This window comes from Euleptes europaea, chromosome 8 (genome assembly GCF_029931775.1).
Source record: "Euleptes europaea isolate rEulEur1 chromosome 8, rEulEur1.hap1, whole genome shotgun sequence".
Taxonomy (NCBI): domain Eukaryota; kingdom Metazoa; phylum Chordata; class Lepidosauria; order Squamata; family Sphaerodactylidae; genus Euleptes; species Euleptes europaea.
In genome coordinates this window covers 47,267,160-47,291,123 of record NC_079319.1, presented here as the reverse complement: position 1 = coordinate 47,291,123, position 23,964 = coordinate 47,267,160, and the positions used below count along the sequence as shown (strand labels likewise).

General features: G+C 41.6%; 1 protein-coding gene across 3 annotated transcripts in view; it reads left to right on the top strand.

Annotated features, from left to right (window-relative positions):
• The first annotated feature begins 226 nt into the window (after positions 1-226).
• Positions 227-23,964, top strand: part of ASXL3 (ASXL transcriptional regulator 3) — a 134,575-nt gene continuing 110,837 nt past the window's right edge. For 2 of the 3 annotated variants that reach the window (XM_056854671.1, XM_056854672.1), the window contains exon 1: positions 227-312. In XM_056854671.1, coding sequence (XP_056710649.1) covers positions 259-312 — 54 coding nt within the window. In that variant the 5' untranslated portion in view covers positions 227-258. Of the gene's footprint in view, positions 317-23,964 lie in introns of all 3 variants that reach the window. The other variant, XM_056854673.1, reaches the window with a different exon arrangement.

Here is a 23,964-nt window from a genome sequence, read left to right as displayed (position 1 = left end):
GACGTCATAGTGCATTGTTGTGACTCGCGTAGCGGAGCATCCCTCAAGCTGTCAGCTGTGTCGCCGCCGCGGGAGCGCGAGCCCCAGCCGGCCCAGCCCTCCGCCCCCTAGCCTTCCTCCCGCCCCTCCCTCCCTCCTTCGGGGGCTCCAGAACTCCACGTCACCGTAGCATTGTCTGTGCGGGACCCTCGGGCTCCCCCTCCCTCCCCCCCGTCCCCGCCCCCGCCCCCCCCAGAACCATCTCAATGAGATGCAAACATGAAAGACAAGAGGAAGAAGAAGGACCGCACCTGGGCCGAGGCTGCCCGCCTGGTAGGTGCGACCGGAGCTTTGTGCGCGCGGGGGCCGGCCGGCCCGGCTGCCGTTCCCGGGGCCAGTCGGGGGAGGTGCCCAGCGCAGCCCGCTCCGGACTCGAGCCCCGTTTTGCACCGTTGCGGTCGGTAGGGGATGCTGGAGTGACGGTGCAGGGCTCGCGCGCGGGGCAGAGCCAGCCCCTCTCCAGCTCCGCCGCAGCGTTGGATGGATGCGCGGGACGGGGCTGGCGGCGGCGTCCTCGCGGAACAGGGTTCCGTGCGGGAAGTCTTTGCATCGGGGGTTCGGCGAGAACTACTTTGTCCGGGGACGGTCTGCATGCCACGTCCTGCAGCGAGGTAGTGCCCGTGTAAAAAAAAAAAAAAAAGAGCACCCGATGACGCCGGGAGCCCGGGGGAGTGGACCGACTCAACACAATACTGGGATCCCCACCCCCCACCCCGGTGATGCATAAGTCACAATGAAGCGCCCCTCCCTCACCTGACCTACCTATCGCCACTTGGGGGTAATCTTGCAATGAGCTGAAGGCTAGAGGGCATGAGTACCCCCTCACCGGAGCAGGGTCTTCTGTGAGGGGTTGTGTGTACTTCTCCTGGAGCCATAAGGAAAGGCACTCCCCGCCCTGGTTGTAACCCCTCCATAATGATTTCATTCATCATCAGAATCGGGGTATGTGTTAAGAGGGCAGGCTGGAGTAGGGGTACCGGTTTCCTCCTGAATTCAGAGGCTCAGTGTGCTCATTTCGTTTGTATATGTGTGCATGCAGAGAGAATATTCTTCACGGGGCACCTCCCTTTTGTAATGAAATATGTAGAACAGAGCAATTTTCCTGGGTAATAGTGTGGGAAATGTTACCGAGCTTGTATGTGTTTATATATGTATGTTTGTGTGTGTATGAATGAATTACTCAGATGAACTCCAGTGGCATGTACACGGGCAATAAGCATTTACACCTTTTAACAAGCATGTGATGTATTGCACTCAGGACACTCTTTTTGTAGCATATGTGAGTGTGATAGCTGTATCCTCTGCACCCCTCTTCACCTACAAAAATAAATTGCATGTCTGTTGCTAAAATTTCCAGGAATCTCCCTTTCTCCACAGTGCCCTCACATTTTGTGAAACACTGAAGGGTTTTCTTGTACATCTCAGAATGTACTTAAGGTTTCACCTCTCCTCGGAATATCCAGTTACCCCAATTCTCAAAAGCGTATTATGTTTCTAAGGACACTAATATTCCCCAGCTAAGGAAATGTGTCTCTCTCCTCTTTCCTTCTATGTCTGTGTTTATCTGATTGTTGTACTGTTTTCAAAACTCCAGTGTGGGTATATCTGTGTTACTTCATTGCAGCAGAACCAAAAGCAGAGTTCTGTGGTACAGTAAAGACTAACACATTTATTGTAGCAGAATCTTACTAAGTGGGCTCAAGTCGGCCAAAGCTTGTGTAACAAATGTTTGTTAGCCGTTTTGGTGCCACAGGAATCTTCTTTCATTAAAAAACAACAACACAATTTTCATTCTCGGGAGTCGGTCTCGGAATCTTGCAAGTGAAACTTGCTGTGTGCTATTGCTGCATGGAATCTAGTGGGTGTTACTCTACAGTACTGTGTGGAGTTTCATGCTCCGTTCCGTGCAGCGAGGCAAAGAAGTAAAGCAGTTTCAAAGGTCAGCAATTGACTGTATAGCTTGACTTTTTAAAAATGTTTGTTTTATCCTTCCTGTTACACTCAGTTGGTAAATGTATCTGTGATGACATTCATTTTTGTTGCTGTGTCATGTTCTTTATGGAGCACATTCTTTTTGGAAAATATATTTTTTTCTGTGCCCTGTGGGGCTGCAGGCAAGGTCTTCCATATGTCAAATGTAGAAAAATGCTATACAGTCTTCATTAGCCATTGGTTCTAGCCCAAATTAAATACCATAGCATAAACTTGAACAGTTGTACATACATCATAGGCATGCAGAATAGAATTATGCTGCTTTACTGGATGCTGCTAAAGGGGGGGGGGAATATGAAACAAAGTATTCTGCTTAGTGAGCCATAGAGAATTTTACTGAATGTTACCTATGGCCTTACATGGCAGCCATTGGTTGTATTAATGAGCTTAGAAAGAATTTCTGAAATATATTTAAATATTGACCTAACATTAATTTCATATGCTAAAACTCTGCAGTTGCTTGTATAACTTGATTTCCTGTAATAACTGCAGTTGGGAAATAAGTCATCAAGAATCCAAGGCCCATTGTCCCTTGGTTGTCCTGCCTACCCAGATGCCTCTTGTGCAGACCACCTACAGTTAGCTCAGTAGATTCTTTCTTTTTTTAATGCATCTTGGGAGTCATTACTAGGCTTGACCCCACCCTTATCTCTCTCGCAAAGTGGAGTGAGTGACCTTTTGTACCAAGGAGTAACAAGGGGCACTGTAACACCAAACAACTGACATAGCAATCGCAGGATGACAACTTTGTCAGCAGCAGCATTTCTGTGGCATTGTCCAGCATGGTTACAGTGTTGGACTAGGATCTGGGAGATCTAGGTTCAGATACTGTCATGGAAATTTTCTGGGTAACTTTGGGCCAATCTCAGCCTGACCCACCAGACAGGGTTGTTGTAGGGATAAAATGGAGGCTAAGAGAATGATGTAAGCCACTTTGGCGGGTTATAAATGACGTAAATAAATGAAGGATGGAAAGAAAGATTATGTAAATGAAAGAATGTGTAATCAGATGTGCTGTTCATAATTCTTGACAAACAGTGCTGGAGAGACTGATTTCCTTGTGCTGCACACAACATTCTTTTGTGCTGCCAAAACCTTGGGATATAGGTGATGATGTTTGCTTGTATAAAACATGGTGGATGTGGCTGATTTTATTCTTTCTGTATAATAAGGTTTCTAAAACATTGCTGCTCTGGAGCTTTAAGGCATACAGCACATACATACCCTCTCTTGACTGAATCATTTAAGAAATTCCGTGCTTCTAACCTAGAAACTTCATTGGATTTGACTCCTATTTGGTGCCTACGTGCATGATTTTGTGCTGTATGTGTCTTTGGCACTTCTCCCAGCTGTCATGTTCCCTTTCTTTGTGAACTTCTGCCTGTTGTAATTGGGCCTATAGCAGTCAGGGACTTGAAGAGGCCATCACTTTATTTAGGGAAGTCAGTGGGGTTACAACCCACACTTTGGGAAATGTCTTGATCTTGGCCTTTTCATAGGCTTGTTACTAACTTGTCATGCAAAATTGTTTGTGTGGTTAAGAGAAGTGGACTCTAATCTGGAGAACCAGATTAGATTCCCCACCTGCAGCCTGCTGGGTGACCTTGGGCTAGTCAGAGTTCTCTCAGAACTCTCTCATCCCCACCTACCTCACAAGATGGTGGCCGTGTTCATGGTGGCTACTAGTAAAAATGGATACTAGTCATAATACATACATATTCTCTCCAGGATCAGAGGAGCATGCCTATTATATTAGGTGCTGTGGAATACAGGCAGGACAATGCTGCTGCAGCCGTCTTGTTTGCGGGCTTCCTAGAGGCCCCTGGTTGGCCACTGTGTGAACAGACTGCTGGACTTGATGGACCTTGGTCTGATCCAGCAGGGCCTTTCTTATGTTCTTATAAGGTGCCTTTTATGGGAGGAGAAGAAGGGAAGGTGATTGTAAACTGCTTTGAGACTCCTTTCTGTAGAGAAAAGTGGGGTGTAAAAACCAACTCTTCTGTTTTGGGTGCCCTATGCCCTCCAGAGGACCCTTTAGTATGATAAACTGGGAGACATCTAATCCATGGCCTTCTAAAGTTATTTTAAAGGGAACTTTTCACACTGAGACTCAAGACAGATTACACAATTAAATGCAGCAAGAACAGTATAATATGTACAACCATCAATGCAATAAAACTGGATTACAGAATTAGAGAGCAGTATATTAAATACAATATAATGCATTACTCCCCAACAGAGTAAAATGCATACAAGAACCATGCTACACAACTGGATTACAAAGAGCCCAACACTACATTGTCTGAAAGGGAATTGCATGGTAAGGACAGGCGAAGTGTCACTAAACTAGTGACAGAGCACATGTTTGGCATGTATAAAACTTGCTCCCTATGATCTCAATTGAAAGGACCTTCGGGAGCAGAGCTGGGATGTACCTGTGACAGAAGATCAAGATCTGTTGCTGCTAGCCAGGATTAAAACAGTGGCATGAGTGGATTATTGGCCTTTTTAAGGCATACAACAAAACATTCACCAATCTTTTATTCTCATTTAATTTTTGTTTACAAGACAAGAGGGTGGTCTGGCCCTCAAAATAAAAGAGTTATACACAAAATGTAGCCAACCTAGACCCAATCGCCTAACTAAATAACTCATATTTTTAAAGAATCAGGGATAGTACTGAATGTTACAGTATTTTACATCCACCGAGCCAAATCCCGACAGTCAGCCATGTACAAAAGCCAGATGTAATGAGGGCCCTGTATAGCCTCTCCTTTGTAGAAAGTGCATTTTTGCACAGAGGAATGGCTGAGAGGGAAAGGTTAAATCGCTTGAGAGCCAGCGTTGTGTAGTGGCTTCTGTCGGACTAGGGTCTGGGAAACCCAGGTTCCAGTCCCTGCTCTGCCATGGAAGCTTGCTAGATGACCTACCTCACTGGATTGTTGTGAAGATAAAATGGAGGAGAGGGGGATAATGTAAGTGGCTTTGAGCCCACCCTGGGGAGAAAGGCAGGGTACAAATGAAGTAAGTGGAATAAATGAAACCCCTCTCTTACCCCCCCCCCCATGTACCGTACTTTCATTGTCTCTGATTTTGTAGTTTTGGGATTTGATCTAGGATATTATAAGTCCATAAAATGTAGGCATCTGGTGGTTTGTTATCTGCTCTCTTGGGGTTCATCAATAATTTATTTGAGGCCTTATTGAATCAATTGCTGTTCCAGTGACAAGCAAACAGTAGAGATTGATATGTTCTCAAGCAACGACTCCTGTGATAGCTTGATCAATGCTTGTGCTACAAAATTGCATGAACACTGAATTACTGCACACTTAATCTGCCGCAGATAGGGCAGATTAATATACAGATTTAAAGGATTTTTGAATGTAGCAGCTCTGTTCATTTTTTTCTAGTTCTTCCAACAAGGGCACTTTATATGCTAAAAGGTGTTGAGGTACTGCAAAATGAAAAAAAAAAGTGGTTAATATTGTCACGTATACACTGTTAAATGTTTAAACACCATACAGCATTTTCCTACAAGATCTGTAGCTCAAATTGGGCAACTATTGAACAGTAATCTAATTCTTCTGTGTGTGGCCTGCTAATCTTTCTTGCTCCCATTGACTAATAGATATTTTCCTTTTATTCTTTCTATACTCACTGATATGACAGGTTAGTGTTTTGCAGATAAAAATAGATTTAGTCTTACATCTTTTTGTAAAATCAAGTCAGACTTCATGTGTACCAAAGCTGTGATGCTAACTATAGGACTTGTACAAGAACATATGCTGGGGGAAAGTGCAATTCTGACCCATGCAAGATTGCACATCAGTCCCCACAAGGTCATTTTTTAAAGAAAGGAAGTTCTAGCCTCATTTGCTCTGATGTTTTCCTATATAGCTATGACATCAAGTGCTGGCACGTTTTTATATCTAACTGGAGTCTGAGCTCAGTATGGAGTTGAAAAATCCAAAAAAATCCAAAATGTTATATACCAGTATTTATGAAAAAGATCCCAAGAGTTTTCAGGTCCCAGCTCTCAATTTCAAAGGCCTCTCTGTGTGTCCAGAAACAAGCACATTTAAACAAATCACTGTTTTCTTTTTTATATATATACAAAACCAGATCTTGCAAACTCTGAATACAGCAGACAAGATCTGTCTTTAAATCAGTTCTTCTTCATCTTGCATAATGTGTATATTTTTGAAAACCTAGATATGTTTTTTTTTAAAAAAAAGATTCCGCTGAGGGGGCTGGGAATGTTCAGGGATCCTTTAAGGACCCTTGGTTTGCATCACTTTGGATGTTTTCTTTCAGTTTATACATAACATACTTAAATATGTTAATTTTATAACTCTGGCCATTCTGTCCCAAGGCTCTAGCTGAGTGTTTGTGATGTGCTAGCATAGCGCTAGATGTACAGCCCAACTAAAACATGCTATTATGAGAACTTCCGGCAAGATGGCTGATCTGATCACAACTTCTCTCAAGAGCTCTTGAGAGAACCTGGAGACGCTCTGAAAACGGGACACTTTCAGTGCCCCGACCACGTTCCTAAAAGGTGGAACGTGGAGCAGGAAATTCCTGCTGCCGAAGAGTGCGGTTTTGACTCCCAAACCTTCCCCCGGGAACGAAACCCGGGGGGGGGGGGTTTGGACGGTTGTCCCGCCCGGCTGAAGAAGAAACCACCGCCGTGAGCGCCTCTGATGGGTCTAGGATCAGATCTCCTCTACCAAACACCAGCTATTGAACCATTTTAACAACAGAGACCCCGACATCCAAGACCTGTAAGTGCCCAGAACTCCTTTTGCTTGCTTATCAATAATAATAAAAAAGACTGAGGAGCTTTTTCAACTAGCTACAAACCCGCACCCCTCCCACCCAAGACCATGAGATAATTTGATAAAAATAAGAAAAATCACCAGCCAGACTGAGGAATTATAAATCTTTTTCGTGGGTAGACATAACAACAGTCGATTTGAGTGACATTGTACGCAGCAACTGAAGATTCCGAGTTGGAAGGGGGAGGGACGAAGTTCTATTTCCGATTTGAAACACTTTCGTTTTAGAGTCTTCCAGCCACGTTTTACTGTGAGAACGAGTAGACTTTGTGGGAAGAACTGGATGTCTTTAAAGGCCTAACTAGAGGACTCCTGAAACTTGATGGTTTGTGTTACACCAATACTGCCTGCCTATACAACAAGCTCCACAGGGAACCATGGATTACAAAAGACTGGAGGAAATGTTGATGCAGCACACTGAAACACTCAATAAACAAATTCAACAACAAACAAAGCAAATGACCCAACTAATTGACCAGAAACTTGACAACCTTTTGAACGAGATTAAGACAATTAAAGACCAAGTGAAGGTATTAAAAATAGACATGAAAAAGATGGAAATTACCATAATAAAAGTGGAGGAGGAACAAAAGGAAATTTGCATGGAAACTAAGGATAATGAGAAACAAATTGGAGAATTACAAACACAAGGAGAGATTCTGAAGGACCAGATTGCACTTTTGGATATGAAATCGAGAGAATCCAATCTACGAATACGCAATCTCGCGGAAAAATATGGAGATACTAGAGAGACTATGATAAATCACTTGCTGATATTTTCCATTTAAATCAGTGGTTCTCAACCTTCCTAATGCCGCGACCCTTTAATACAGTTCCTCATGTTGTGGTGACCCCCAACCATAAAATTATTTTCGTTGCTACTTCATACCTGTAATTTTGCTACTGTTATGAATCGTAATGTAAATATCTGATATGCAGGATGTATTTTCATCACATAGGGAGACATTTTAGATGTTACGTTAGGTTTGTGTAAGGCAGCTAATTGTGCTCATGAACATTCAGCAATTCAGGGGAACCATATGCTCCGCCTGGGATCATTGGAGAAGCCAATACAGTAAATAAAAACAAAATACACCAGTAGGAAAGAAACACCCAACTCCAATTCGTTCACAATCAAAATCTCCCTGCCCTTGGAAGGAGTGAGCCGTGAAGAAGGTGAGCTGTGACTCATGAAAGCCCATATACCCTGCCAGAAATATATGTTAGTCTTTAAGGTGCTTTCTTGCTCTTTTCTACTGCTGCAGACAGACTAAGACCCATCCCGATCTATCTCCTTGGAAGTTTTGCAAACGCACAAAGCTGCCTTCTACTGAATCAGATCCTCAGTATTGTCCACTCAGACTGGAAGTGGCTGTCCAGGGTCTTAGGTCAAGGCCTTTCACATCACCGAAATTCTGATCCTTTAACTCAGCTGTTTCCTAACTGTGCTCCATGGAGCACTTGGTGCTCCGCGAAACATCTCCTAGTGCTCCGTGAAGAGACTGGAAAGAAAATGCTGCTGTCATTGCTAGGTGAAAATTAATGACTAATTTCTCTCGTGAAAAGTGCTCCATGATGCAAAAGGTTTGGAAACCACTGCTTTAACTGAAGATGCCGTGGATTGAACCTGGGACCTTCTGCATGCCAAGCAGATGCTCTACCACTGAGCCATGTTTTGCTCTTCCTTCCTGAAGTACCGAGACTTTGAACAGAATGTCCTGAGGGGTTGCAACATCCCCTTTTGTGAATGCTGCCATCGCCCCCCACCCCCCCAAAGGCAGTTTTCAATGCAGAAACTGCGGCAGGGAAGAGAAGGCAGAAACCAAGCACAAAAGCTGAGCCCGACCTAAGCCTCTCTTACGGAACTCGCAACGGCTCCCCCTCAGACAAGAGGCCCTGGGGAGGGGGAGGAAACACCTGAGGGCTCCAATTTGCCCTTCTGAGCTGCCTCAGGGGGTGAAACTCATCCCTGGCGTCCCCGGCGCAGAGCAGCCTCCCGTCCCCCACGCTGCGGGAGGAAGAAGCCACCGCGGCTCCCGCCAACTGCACGGGAGGGGACGAGAGGGAGGGAAGGGGGGAAGGAACGTTGGCCTCACGTGACACAGCGTGGCCAATGGCGAGGTGGGTTTCGGGCCTGGTGGGGCAGGAGGGGGAAAGAGTGAGAGAGCGAGTTGCTGACTGAGGCGGCTTCCTCCCTTTCCTCGTCTGGGGAGCCTGAGAAGGGGGGGTGGGAGGGGGAAGAGCCCTGCGCGGGGTCTGAGGGAGTTTTCCGATGGTCTTAGGCGATTCCTGTGAAAGGGTCATTCGACCCCCAAAGGGGTCACGACCCACAGGTTGAGAACCGCTGATTTAAATGAACAAAAATTAAACTATGCAATAGACAAAATATACAGAGCTCCCTTGTCACCAAAAATGCAGAAATCAACACCTAGAGAAATTGTGATTGCCTTTTATGATCTCAGAATGAAGAATACAATCATGCAAATCCAATATGATAGTCCTCTTTCGGTAGATGGATTATCATTAATACTGCTAAAAGATATACCTAGCCACTTGGTCGCAAAGAGAAATGCTTATAAAGATTTCAAAATGATATTGAGGAAAAATGGAATAAAATACGCTTGGTTAACACCACAAGGACTTACTTTCATCTACAAACAGATCAGATGTGCGGTCAACTCATTAGCAGAGGCTGAAAGATTTTTATTAAGAAATAACTAAAACATGCTATTATATCAGCACTATAGCAATAATTCAAACTGTGTTATAGGTAAATATGCTGGTAAAGCAATTTAGGATCAGGATGGCAATTTCTTATCAAAGTCAATTTTACCTTCTGGCATTAATATGCATAATGTAGCGGTGGTGGTGGTAGAAAGTGCCGTCAAGTGGCAGCTGACTTATGGCGACCCCATAAAGTTTTCAAGGCAAAAGAAAAAACCAATAGAAACCCCCGACAGAAAGACGTGCAGAGCTGCCTTGCCGTTGCCTGCCTTTGCGTAGCAACCTTGGACTCCCATCCAAGTACTAACCAGGGCCAACCCTGCTTAGTTTCCCAAATCTGACAAGATTGGATTAGCCTGAACCTTCCAGTTCAGGGCAAACCGTAGCAGTGCAGCTCCAAAAACTCCAGCATAAGCATCCATGCCTTGAATTGGAAGTTGTTGTGTACATCTGTATTTTTTTCAGGCTTTTCTTAGTCCATTGCCTACTCTGTACTTTCCGTTTAGCCTTCTAGCTTCTCGGTTTCCCTACCTTGCGGAATGGTGAATTGTCTGATGCTAGCTAAGTGGGTATAATGTTTAAGAATGTCCTGTTCATGAGGTAGCTGAACATCTTGCAATCCAACTTCCACGAGGGAATGTAAGGTTGTTAGTTTGGCTGGACTTTAAACTGCGCAGCATAAGTGGCTAATAAGAGATCTCAGGAAGATAGGGAAAATTATGATACAGGGGTCTCAGATGCAATAGAGATAAAAGGAATAGAACATGGTAAGACTGAGACAAAGAAACCTGAAGGAAGGTAGCATAGGGTACAGCAATTTGCAACTCTCTTTAAATACTTGGGTATATTTGCAATTTTTCTTATAGAAAACTTCGTACTTTACAGTCCCTTAAATATGAAACATAGTACAGCTTTTAACGCTAAGTTATAAATGATGCATTTTATTTTGTTAAGTCAGTAATATAAATTAAAATTTGATTGGAAATTAGGTATTGCATATATCTAAATTTACCAACAGGTGGGCGTCAGATGCTTTTACCCCACACAAACTTTGCTATGCCCCAACAGGGCTTGGACTAAGGGTGGCAGTCCTGTGCTGAAAACCTATAGGAACATTTGGGAAAGGTGAAACTTGGGGACAGGGAGCGGTGTGGGCATTACAACATCACTTCTGGGTATTTGCCTGGAAGTGATGTCTTGACATCAGTATTTTCATCCCCCCTTTCCCCCCGCTGCTCCATTGAGCGGGATGAAGCCTGGGAGCAGGATGTTGCCCAACATGGACACAATTAAGTATCCTGCTGTGGGAGATTAGAACTGGAGTCCCTTCTAATTCTTGTGATAAACTGGGAATTGGCTACTGATTCCCCCCCCCTGAAACATCACTGTGTCCCATCAACATTCCCCTGGCAGGAGATCAAAAGCCGACTACTGTCTGATAGAGGTTTATTGGAAAGCCTGCTTTTGATCCTTTGCTGTACCTAGTCTTGTCATAAGAAACAAGCATAAATGGGTTGAGAACAACCAACAGCCTGTTGATAAATCCGTTGCCTCATCACAACTGGCGATTGGGCTTCCGGGTCGGGCGACCCCCCCAGTTGCAAGCGCGAAGCCGCGCTCCTGCCGTTTGCTGCCTCGAGGCATACAAACAGCCCCGTTAAGAACCGGCAAGTGGCACCCCTCGGTGGAAGAGGGGATGCAGACTCGGGTGCCGGTGGTGGAACTGCCATGGGAGCAATAGCCGCCGAGAAATCGGCGGCGGTTGCTCTGGCAGACTTCACTGAAGAGCCGGCACCATCTTCAAGAGACGGCAGGAGAGAGCGAGGTGGGACCCGATTTTTTTTTCTTTTAAGCTGGATTATAAATAAAGGCTATTGATTTCAGGAGCACTAATTTGGGGTGTGTGGCAGTATTTTTTTTTTGTTAAGAGACAACTCTGAACTATCTATAATTCAGTTACGCTCTGTTTTTCTGTCTTTTGGCTTTTTGCCAGTTGAGTGACGCACTCAAAAGAAAAAGTTTTTTGCAAACCAAGATCTTTGACTCAAAGGGAAGAAGTTAGAGAATAATTAAGTGACATGGCATAAAATATCTCAGTGGTCATAGTGATTGTTTCTCCTAACTGATTCTTTCCATCTGAATGAGTTTTACAATGATTTAAAAAGAAATCTCTGCCCCCCCCCACTCTCCTTTGGATTACAAGTGCCAGCTGTTTTTTTTTCTAGCCTATCAATGGCTGAGAAGCATACCAAAGATATACTTAAGGATACAAAGTTGGTGGTACATCCTCCTCTTAGACAGTCCTCTGTAACTCAAATAGCCCAAATACCTAAACAGACAACTTCTCCAATAGCAACAACATCTATTAGTACCAAGATGCCTTTAAAAACCAAACCTGATGCTAAACCTGAAGTGACTTTGAACTCTGTGTTTGAATTGTTAACCAAGACTCATCAGGATGTTACAGAAATGAAGCAGGAACTATCCCAGAATACAGTTACCACATCTCAGAATTCAGCTGCAATAGCTGCCTTGCAGGATACAATTTCATCTCTGGCTGTCAGACAAGATAGGGTTGAAACCAAGCTCAAAAAAAATACACAGGAGACTAAAGAAATCAAGAAGAAGGTGGATACCTTGGAGATGTCATTAGCATCCGCAGTTGACAGAGAGGAGGGGCAAAATGATCAATTGGCGATGGTTGAGCTTAAGATAAAGGAATCTTCCCTACGTATACATGGTCTGAGAGAGAAAATTGAGGATCGGGACCTACGTGGATACCTGACAGTTCTTTTGATGGATTTCTTACAAGAATCTGAAGAAGTTATCGCAGGGATGATAGTGACAGCGTATAGAATAAACTCAGCATATGCAACAAGGAATAAAGTACCGAGGGATTGCCTGCTCCAATTGTTTTCTAGAAGTCACAGAGACTTAATACTTAATACTCACTACAAGACACCATTGAAGATTGGGGATGAGCCTTTGAGACTGATGAAAGAAATACCTGCAAGATTGCTGAGGAAAAGGAAGGATTTTATGGAGATTGCTCAACGCTTAAGACTCAGTGGAATACAATTTAGATGGGAATATCCGCAGGGTCTGTCTTTTATTTTCAAGGCTAAAAGGTTCAAGCTTACAGAAGTCGATAAGGCAGACCAGTTTTTGAGAAGATATGACACTGATCTGGTTAAACCTTCCAAATCAGCTAAACAAGTTCCAACCAGAGAATCCACAGAGGAAGAAAAGGCATCTGAGGCTTCTGGAGGTGGAGACATCCCAGCAACACCAGAGGACTCTTCAACTGAAGATACAGAAGGCTGAATAGAAACAGGGGGGGTAGGGGGGTGGCATTAGTAGGTGGCAAGCATGTTGAAATTGATTGTGGAAATATATGGGATCTAATTGAAATTTGATATGTTACAGGTTTTATCTTGGAATGTGAATGGATTGAATTCTCCCAACAAAAGGAGGAAAATATTTCATCATCTACAAAAAACTAATGCTAACATTATTTGTTTACAGGAAACACATATACTCCCAAAGGATGCATTTAGGTTGGAACAAACAAGGTTGAATACCCTATTTACAGCATGTAATGATACTAAGAAAACCAATGGAATAGCTATGTATATACCTGTTTCATTGCAACCAAAAGTTATTTATCAAGACATAGAGGGAAGAGTTTTGATGCTGGAAGTAATGTTTGGTTTTCAAAGAATATTGCTTGTGGGAATATATGCACCTAACATAAATCAAAGGTTTTTTTAATGAAAAATTAGCATTACTATTAGCTGAACATGCTACTGAAAAAATGATTTGGATGGGGGATTTTAATGGAGTTAAGGTACCTAAGATTGATAGATCAGGGAAAAAGAAAAAAGCAGCTAATGAAGGAAAATTACCAGGGAATTTTGATGCCCTTATAGATCAGTGGGATATGTTTGATGTCTGGAGGTTGACACATGGTAACAAGAAGGGATATACTTTTTTTTCACAGAGACATCTTACGTATTCCAGGATAGATATGATATGGATGTCAAAGGGTCTGGTAGAGAAATCAGAGAATTCAGAGATTTTGCCTAGGGTGTTATCAGACCACAATGCGGTTTTAGTTAAAATTAAAATGGAAAATAGAGGTTACAAGCCCTGGAGAATTAATGATTTTTTTAAAAAAATAATAAAATAGTTAATAAATTGAAAGTGGAAATATCCAATTATTTTAAAGAAAATATAAATAAAGGTACCAGTGAAGATATAGTTTGGGATGCCAGTAAGGCAGTAATTAGGGGATATCTGATTCAATAAAATACAAGATACTATAGGAAAAGGGAGAAAAGGAAAAAAAGTATATTAGATGAAATAAAACAGGCGGAACGATATTTATCTAGATTGCAGGATAAAGGGGCTAAACAGGAACAACAAAATAAGATTAGAAATTGGCAACAACAATATGAATTTTTAATTGCTGAAGAGATTGAAAGAAAAGTTATATATAACAAACAAAGATTTTTTGAACATGCGAATAAACCGAGTAAAATGCTAGCTTGGCAACTTAAACAAAAAGGAAAAAAAATACCAATAACCCAGATTAGAAGGAATGGTAAGATAACAAGAATTAAAGAGGAGATAGTTGATACGTTTGTGAAATTTTATACAGATTTATATAAAAAAAATTTAGTCTCTGAGATAGAGATGGAAGCCTATCTTACTAAATCGGTTTGGGGGAAAATAACAAAGGAAAATAAAGAATTCTTAGATTCCCCAATATCTAAGGAGGAACTGGAACAAGTAATAAACAAAAGTAAACTCAATAAGTCCCCTGGACCAGATGGTTTTACAGCATATTATTATAAAACATTTAAAGAGCAATTAATTCCTTATCTTTTGAAAGTGATGAATACAGGCATGACAAAAGGTATTATCCCTCAAACATGGAAACAAGCAAACATAGCATTAATACCAAAGGTTAACTCTGATATTTTGGAAGTTAAAAATTATAGACCGATTTCATTATTAAACATTGACTATAAATTATATGTAGCAATTTTAGCTAATAGGTTAAAAAAAGTACTGAATCAATTAATATATGATGATCAGGCTGGATTTTTACCCGGGAGGTTGATTAGTCAGAATGTAAGGGTGGTAATAGATCTTTTAGAATATCCGGAACAAGATACAACACCAATAGCCTTGATGTTTTTGGATGCTGAAAAAGCTTTTGATAATGTTAATTGGCAGTTTATGATTAAGGTATTGGAGTTTATGGATTTTGGTGAGAGTTTTAAAACTGCTATAAAAGGTATATATACACAACAAACAGCTAATTTGATTGTAAATGGACTATTATCACCAAAGATTGAAATTCAAAGGGGAACGAGACAGGGCTGTCCTCTTTCCCCTTTACTCTTTATTTTAGTTTTAGAGATATTATTGAATAATTTAAGAAAGTCTAATGATGTAATAGGGGTACGAATAGGGAGAAATCATTATAAACTTAAAGCATATGCTGATGATTTATTATGTTTTCTGACTGATCCGATTGAACAGTTTGATAGATGGAATAAAATTTTGGAGGTTTATGGAAAGCTTTCAGGTTTTAAAATTAATAAAGCTAAAACAAAAATCTTAGTGAAAAATATGACTCTTGTACAGCAACAAATATTAATTAAAAAGACGGGACTCAACATTGAAAATAAAGTCAAATATTTGGGTATATGGATATCGAATAATAATCTCAATCTATTTCAGGATAATTATGTAAACCAATGGCAACAAATAAAAAAAGATTTGATAAATTGGGAAAAAGTACCCCTATCATTATGGGGTAGAATATCAGTAATTAAAATGATGTTATTACCCAAAATGCTTTTTTTTGTTCCAAAATTTACCAATAGTGATCGGTGCACACATATTTGAAGATTGGAAAAAAGATGTTATGAGATTTCTTTGGGGTAAAGAAAAACACAGGATAGCATATAATAATTTAATAGAACTGAAGGAAACGGGAGGTTTGGGTTTACCAGATTTAAAAATGTACTATCATTCGGCCTGCTTTACCTGGATCAAAAATTGGATCCTCTTAGAGAATCCAAAGTTATTAGAATTAGAAGGACATAAGCTAAGATTCGGGTGGCATGCTTATTTATGGTATGAAAAACAGAAGGTGAATAAAGAATTCAATTTTCATATTATAAGGAAAAATTTATTACAGATATGGAATAAATATAAAGATGCTTTAGAAAGTAAAACGCCTGGGTGGTTAAATCCTATAGAAGCATTTATTAGAAGAGGTGCACATTTAAATTTGGACTGTAATATTTATAGAGAAATGATAGATTACAGAGATGGGATATGGGTATTGAAAACACATGAAGAACTACAGATAAAAGATTGGTTTATGTATTATAAATTAAAAGATATTTTTGTTAAGGATAATAGATTGGGATTTAACCGATCTAAAACTAAATTTGAGATAATTTTATTAAAGGGTAATAAAGGTTTGATAGGAAGGATTTATAAAGTACTTATAGAACTGAAACTAGAACAGGAAAGGGTCAAACCAGTTATGTTGAAATGGATGAGAGACTTAGGATATAATATAGAGTTGGAGATTTGGGAAAAATTATGGAAAAATGAATTTAGGTTTACAATCTCGAATGAAATAAGAGAAAACTTATATAAAATGTTTTATAGATGGTACATAACTCCAGCATTATTAAGTAAAATGAAAAAAGACGATAAAGCTTTTTGCTGGAAATGTGGTACTGATATAGGCACATTTATGCATAGCTGGTGGTATTGTAAAAAAATTAGGAGATTTTGGCAATTAGTTTTGAATGAGACTAACAATTTGATTAAAATAAAAATTAAGAGAGATCCCGCCTTTTGCTTATTGGGCATTCCAAAAAAAGAATTGGATAAAGCTGACAGAGTCATATGTCAGTTTTGCAGCTGCAAGGACTACAATTGCTAAAAAATGGAAGCAAACAAATAAACCTTCAATTAAAGAATGGAGAGAGAAATTATGGATATATATGCGGAGTCTACCTTCCAGAGTGGCCATTTTCTCCAGCTGAACTGATCTCTGTCGCCTGGAGATCAGTTGTAATAGTGGGAGACCTCCACCTACCACCTGGAGGTTGGCAACCCTACTGGTAAGGATACTAATGTGTGAGGCTTACTTGGAAACAGGACTGCCCAACACTTTGCATGAGTTCAGTGGGAGAGATTGTAAACAGGTACAAGTCCGGGGCATCAATTGAGAGCTGCAATTGTATACAAAGGAGATGCCACTGGCAAATGTTTCTGATTACGCATTTGCAGTAAGCAAATGTTCACTAGTTAGATGTTTGAAAATCTGTCAACCAATGGTATACCAGGGCATTTCTTGCCTGATGTGCTGAAAAGGATGTAAGTAAAGAAAAATGAACTCCTTGTCTCCCTGTGTAATATGAGCCTTTCTATATTAAATATTGCTCTTAGGCCAAATTTTAATCTACCGTATATACTCGTGTATAAGCCGAGTTTTTCAGCCCAAAAAAAGGGCTGAAAAAGCCGGCCTCGGCTTATACACGGGTCAATACGGTAGAAGGGGGGAGGAGGGAGGAGGGAGGGGGGAACTTACCTCTGCTGCCGAGCCACCGCCATTTTCTCCCGCCGGGAGGGGCCCTGGGCAGCCTCTCTGCAGCCGCAGGGAAGCTGCCCTGCCCCCCCCCGGCCCCCGCCGCCATTTTCTCCCGCTGGGAGGGGCCCTGGGCAGCCTCTCTGCAGCCGCAGAGAGGCTGCCTTGGCCCCCCCCTCCGGCCCCCGCCGCCATTTCCCCCGGCCGGGAGGGGCCCTGGGCAGCCTCTCTGCAGCCGCAGGGAAGCTGCCCTGCCCCCCCGGCCCCCGCCCCCATTTTCTCCCGCCGGGAGGGGCCATGGGAGGCCCCTGCCCGTCGCGCCGCTACCGCCCACGCGCCTGGGCGCCTTCCTCCGGCCGGCAGCGGCCTGGAGGGGCCTCCTGCCAGCCCAGGAAGGACGCGCCGCCGCCGCTTCGCCGCCTCTCCAGGTAAGGAGTGGGTTCAGGGTCTTTTCCCCCTCCCCCCTTGGATGGGACTGGGGTCAGGGTGGGTTGGGAGGGCCTGGGAGGCGGCGGGAGGGCGACCTGGGGCAGGGGCCCTGCGCTCTAAAATGGCGGCCGCATTGCGGGTAAAGGAAATTTCTTATTGCCCCTTGGCTTATACGCGGGTCAATAAGAAATTCCCTTTTCTGGCCTCTAATTTGGGGGGTCGGCTTATACTCGGGTTGGCTTATACCCGAGTATATACGGTAATGATTTGCTTTATGTCAGTACTATATTTCCTACAGACAATGAACAGGATTTTTTGGCTGTAATTAATCTTAAATATATCTTTTTTGTACCTTGTGAAATAATGAGGGATATTTTGGAGGGAATTCTTTCCCTTTTCTATTCCGTTTCTTTTTCTTGTTGCATACAAGGCAGTTGGACATGTTACCCTGTGGATTTCCTTAATCTGCAGTAACAAAAGTAACCACTTGAACGGTGGCAGCTGTAATAAAATTCTGTGTGGTAACCAAGGGCAGAGTTAGGACACTCTTAACAGAACAGTTCTTATTAAACCGCATGTGGTCCACTTCTCATTGTCCTGTACATGTGCCACAGCACAGCTCCTCCCTTCAGGTTATCAAACCTTCTCCAATATGTTCATGGTCGTCTCCAAGAGTTTGAGACATCATTCCAATTGTCTGAAAGAACAAAATCTTGCATTGACCCTGGCCTTTGTAAACATAAAATTGGCTGGAAGGGCAGGCTTCTATTTCAAGGGGATGTCTATGAAAATAATGCCATCATTGATAGGAATTGCGTGGCCCATCCATTAAAAATATGCTTGAAAGATATTCTGAATTTGATATGCCAAATTTGATATTCCAAGATATTCCAAATTCATCATAAAGATGCAGTCCTCTGCAAATTTTCTTGTTCTGTTGAGCTCCACAGAACTTGCCTAATTCATTTGAACTATATGAGGTAATTTTCAGACTTCCACAGCCATACAATTTCCACTTACAATATGTATCTGGTAGCTGAAAATAAAATATTCTTGTACTAAGCTCCTATTCCTAATAAGCTCAATGGCCTCCTTAATAGATGCCTTTTAGTCCAGTCTGTAGTAGTAGGTACATTTAAGCTTGAAAAATACAGATGTTGATAGCTATTGGGTATCTTCAATACACAGACCTACATGTGTCATGTGGCATTGAACTCCTAGCTTGTGAACAGTTGTCCAGTTCTTGCCTGGAGATAGTGCAGATATTTTTAATGCTCCAAGACAGCAAGACAGGATGGAAGATGCTGAATCTACTGTTCCTTTCCCTAACCGTTTCCACTGCCTACTCACCTCCTTGTCTGCTGTGGGCTCCTCTGGAGTCCTGCTGGCCCCATCAGGCAGGGGAGATCAGTGAGCAAGGCAGTGGATCAGCAGGATGGAAGATATAGCAAATATATCCTGTCATGGTACCTGAGACAATTTAAAGGTAAAGAGACTGACTGGGCATGGATTTGTCGTCTCTGCTTGCAAGCGACTGCTGGTCCATGGAAATCTTTTAGAAACATTTCTTTTAAAATATACTTTATTGCTATTTTATAAAACTGCTGGAATTGAAATGAGATTGCTTAGAAATAATTAAGATAATGCCAAAAATAATATAAAATATATTGATCAACTAAATATAAATTATAGGAACTTTCATAACCTTTCTCTAATTCGGGCAGTGATCAGGAAGAGAAGGGAAAAGGGGGAGGAGGGAATGAAGAGAGGGGAGGACAGGCAAGAACAACATGTTTATTTCTACAATGCTCAGGGAAGTCATTGCTACTTCAGTACTAGAAGTGTGTAAATAGTGAAAGGGTGTGTGCTGGTGTGAGTCTGCCCTCTGCCGAACACCTTGAGATCCAATTTGTTTACTACTATCCAGTTTGCTGCTGTAGCCAAATCTTCATGTACACATTAGCACTAGTATTTCCATTAGTGGCTCATAAACTCTATTCTCTTCAATGTAAAATAGAATTTGTTGCTGCCTCTACCTAATCAAAATAACTTATAATTTGAAAGTCTGCACCATGGTTTCTAACCAGTTAAAAATGCTGTTAATTGTTGTGTATTCTTTCTCTGTCTTATATTACCTGATACATGTGCAGATTAAATAACATAACTGTTCCAACTGTTCAAATGCAATTTCATCTCTTTTCTGTTTTGCTGAGATAATATAGTTGAACTAAAACATATAGCATAAAGGGAATATTTCATGCTGTGCCTTCTTATTTGAAGGCCACAAACGAAAGGAAAAATGAGGATCGTAATTTATGTACATCTAGAGCTTTGACTTTAATTCCTTTGACTTTTATCTCAAGTATTGACTCTTGCTACTATAAATAGCATTTTATTGTGAAAGAAGTTTCATGCTGTTATAAAACGGGGATTTGATTTGACTTTGTTTTACTACACTAAGGACTTCTTTGTTGTTGGTTTAACATAGACCTTCTATTACTTCCATATTTATTCTGAGTTAATTCTTTTAGACATGCAGAAGTACTGCTTCTTTAGGAGAGTTTGATGGCTTTCCCCTTTGATCTGTAATCAAGGCTGCTTTGAAAATCTATTTTTTTATTTTTTGCCTTAGGGTTTTGGATTTGTTTTTTGTCTGTCATGGTGGCACATATTCTATTATTATTTTATTTTGCAAAGTGCAGTTAAAGAGACACAGCCATTCCTATTTTATAATTATGAACATTTTCTGGTGGTGTCTTTCAGAGTTTTATCTTAAACCTGACAAATAAATAAAAGGTGAATTTAATTTTGTAATTTATATGTGTACTAACTAAGAGCATATGAATTCCAGAAAATAATGGTATCTTTGGCTATTCTTTCTGTATGAATTAGCTGAAGTGCTATAGGTTTACCTATTTCACAACAGAGGTTCTCAAATCTCAGTTGTGAGAGAAGCTCTGGACTTCTACATTAAAGGGGGAGGGGTTTGCATCCTGGCAATATAAGGCCAATTACAGCATGTTTGGAGTGAGCCATACTGAAAGCCTCGACCTGTATACTGTTCTTATCCCAAAAGAAATATAAATGATAAATCACAAGAAATAAGAGGATCTTATTGTGAGAAAGTGGGATATAAATCTAACAAATAAATAAGTGGAAAGTAGAAGCCCTCCTGACAGCGTCAGGCAGGGTTTTCCATTATGTGTGGATCACAATGAAGAAAGCACGCATATAGGCAGCTGTGGATTTTGCCCATTTGCAGATTGGCACCCGCAGAAACCCCTGCTCAGATGAGCAAAGCATAGGGGAAGAGGCAATCTCACAGGTATAAGGGACCAAGGCCATTAAGGGTTTTGTGTGTGATAGTCAATGCTATAAATTGAGCCTGGTAACTGATGGGCATCCAGTGGAATGACTGCAGAATGGGAGTAGTACGCATGTTCCATCTAGCTCCTGATAATAGCTGGGCCATGACATTCTGCACCAACTGGAGTTTCCCGGTTGATTTTGAGAGGAGACCAATGTATAGTATGTAACAATAGTGTAGTCTCGATGTTACTGTCATGGATGCAGGTGGCCAAATAAGCCGTATCAAGGTAGGGGGCCATTTTACAGGCTAGGCTGCATTAACTTGTTTCTCCAGCAATAATGTTGGGTCCAGCATAACCCAAAGGCTCTTAACTGAGTGAGCAAGGGTCAGCTGAATTCCATCAAAAGTAGGGAGAACAGTGTCCTTCATGATCTCTGCCTTCACAGCCAGCATTACCTCTGTCTTCAGGGTTTAGTTTCAATTTTTTCACTCTTAGCCAATTTGCCGCAGCAGCCAAGCAGCAATTTAGGACCTCTACCACAGCACCAGGAGATTTGGATAAGGATATATAAAGTTGAGCCCCAAACCCCAAAGCTATGAATGATTTGTTCTAAGGGCTTTACATAGAGATTGAAAAGCATGGGGGATAGAATTGCACTTGGTGAAACTCCACAGGTTAGGTCGCACACTGATGATAACTGGTTTGCAATAGCAACCCTTTGTGTCCCAAATGTGAGGAACGATTTGAACCAGTGCAACACACATCCCTTGATGCCTACTTCTACCTCCAAGCACCTCAACAAGATAGTATGATCTACTGTATTAAAGGCTGCAGGTAGGTCCAATAAGAGCAACAAAGAGGTGTGACCTATGTCTACACTCAGATGTCTACACTCAATTAAAGCTAGCAAAGCCATCTCTGTCCCTTAGCCTGGCCTGAAGCCAGACTGAAAAGGATCTAGAGCAGATGAGTTATCCAAGAAGACCTGGAGTTGGTTGGCTACTGCATTCTCAGTTACATTCCCCACAAAGGACAGATTAGAGAGTGGGCGACAATTGGCCACATAATTTTTCTTTAGGGATGTTTTTTTAAGTAGTGGAAAGATAACTACCTCTTTGAGCTGTGGCTCACGAAAGCTCATACCCTACCAGAAAATATTTTTGTTAGTCTTTAAGGTGCTACTGGACTCTTGCCCTTTTTGACTACCTCTTTGAGTGGTTGATGGAAGGTGCGCAAAGTTAGTGATTTATAATGAATACTATGGGGTTTGTTGATGCAGTCTTTACATAAATTTAGCAACCAGGATGGGCAGGGATCCAGAGTAGAAGTAGTGGCCTTCACCAATCCCAGGGTCTTGTTAACATTCCTCACGGTGTAACTAGGTCAAAATGGTCCATAAATAGACCAGATGGTTTATTAGGTTTATCTTCTGGAGTGCCTGTGTTACAACTGATATTCAGATCAAAGCATTCTTGATATTTTATCAGCAAAAGACTTGACTAACACAGCTAATTGTCTCTTCCTGGGAAAATAAAGGCTCGTATTTTGGCATCAGATGGTGCTGAGTGACCTTAAACAACTGGGATGGTTGTGAACTAGCTGATGCTATGGTAGCAGAGTAGTAACATTTCTTTGCTGCCGTCATTGCCCTTCTTGGTCCTCCAATGGACTCTAAAGCATAATCTATCAGATTTGGTATGAGTTCCCTGCCAGCATCATTCTAGACATCTCTCAGCCCCCTATTGGTCACCCAGGTCCATGGCAATCCAGGGGGCCAGCGTTTGTCCAAGGGCAGGAGTGGGCATTGAAAAATGAAGCGCTGGAAACATTTTCCGCCTTGTATTTCTGGTGGGGAGTGAATTGGAAGATGCCCTTCCTTAACATCCCAGTTCTTGTATTCACTTTACTATAAAGCTAGCATCTAATGTAAGCTGGATGCTTCACAAAAGGGATGGATCATGCCCAGACTCTGCTCATGTTATACTTCCTCCCCTTAAGAAAATGATGATGGAGGAAACATGCAAACTTTACCTCAGCATGATTGGGTATTCATATGGATTGCACAGATGTTACCTATATGCACGCCTTGGAGGGGGGGTATGGGGATAAAATTCCAAGGGCCCTGGTCTTCTTGGGGGCTGATGGAGCCAGAAATGTAATGTAGTTTGCTTGCATATAATTGGGGTTTGGTAGTTGGAGGAGCTGCAGAGGGTTTGTCTGGGAGCTCATGATGACTCTTGACAGATTGGCCTGTAAGGGGAGCATGTGGTATGGCCACTAGAGGGTCCCACCTCTAGTAAGCATATGAAGTATTGCATTTGTTTTGCTGTTCAAGATTGTTTCTTTGTCATATTTATGTTTCTTTGTCATATTTATGTTATATCTATGTAACAAGAATGAAGTGGATTTCAATTTAAAAACCATCTGCTTTAAAAACAACAACACCCAAATGCTACATGAGTTCTCTACATTGCAGACCAGATCTATATTGGGCACTCACAGTACTTTAAAATCACTTCAAAATGGTGACTGTGAACTTGTGGCGGTGATGAGTTTTCCGTCACATTTAGTTTGGCTCTTAGTGGGTAAAAAAAACATAGGCCCACTGAGGCCAGTTACACTGTTGATATTTGATACACCAGAAGGTTTATGTACCTCTCATGTTTCAATGACAAATTAAGTGAATATATATCTCAACTATTTATAAGGGAAATATATTATTGTACTAATGTGGAATATAATTTTATTATTAAAATAGTGCTTTAATGTCTGAGACAGTGGTAATTTGTTTCTGTACCTCCCTCAAGGAGAACTTTGTTGCAGAGAGAATCCTCATTTCTCAGAGGCTGTTTGCCTCAGGTGTTAGTGAATGAAACCTGGCATTCATTACTTAAATGAGTATATGTTCTTGTTGCCATCATTTTCTGACATAAATATGTCTAGGTCTGTTCAGGGTAGTAGTAAGCCAGTCATGTAAACCACATCTCAAGAGTTGATTTCTGCACCC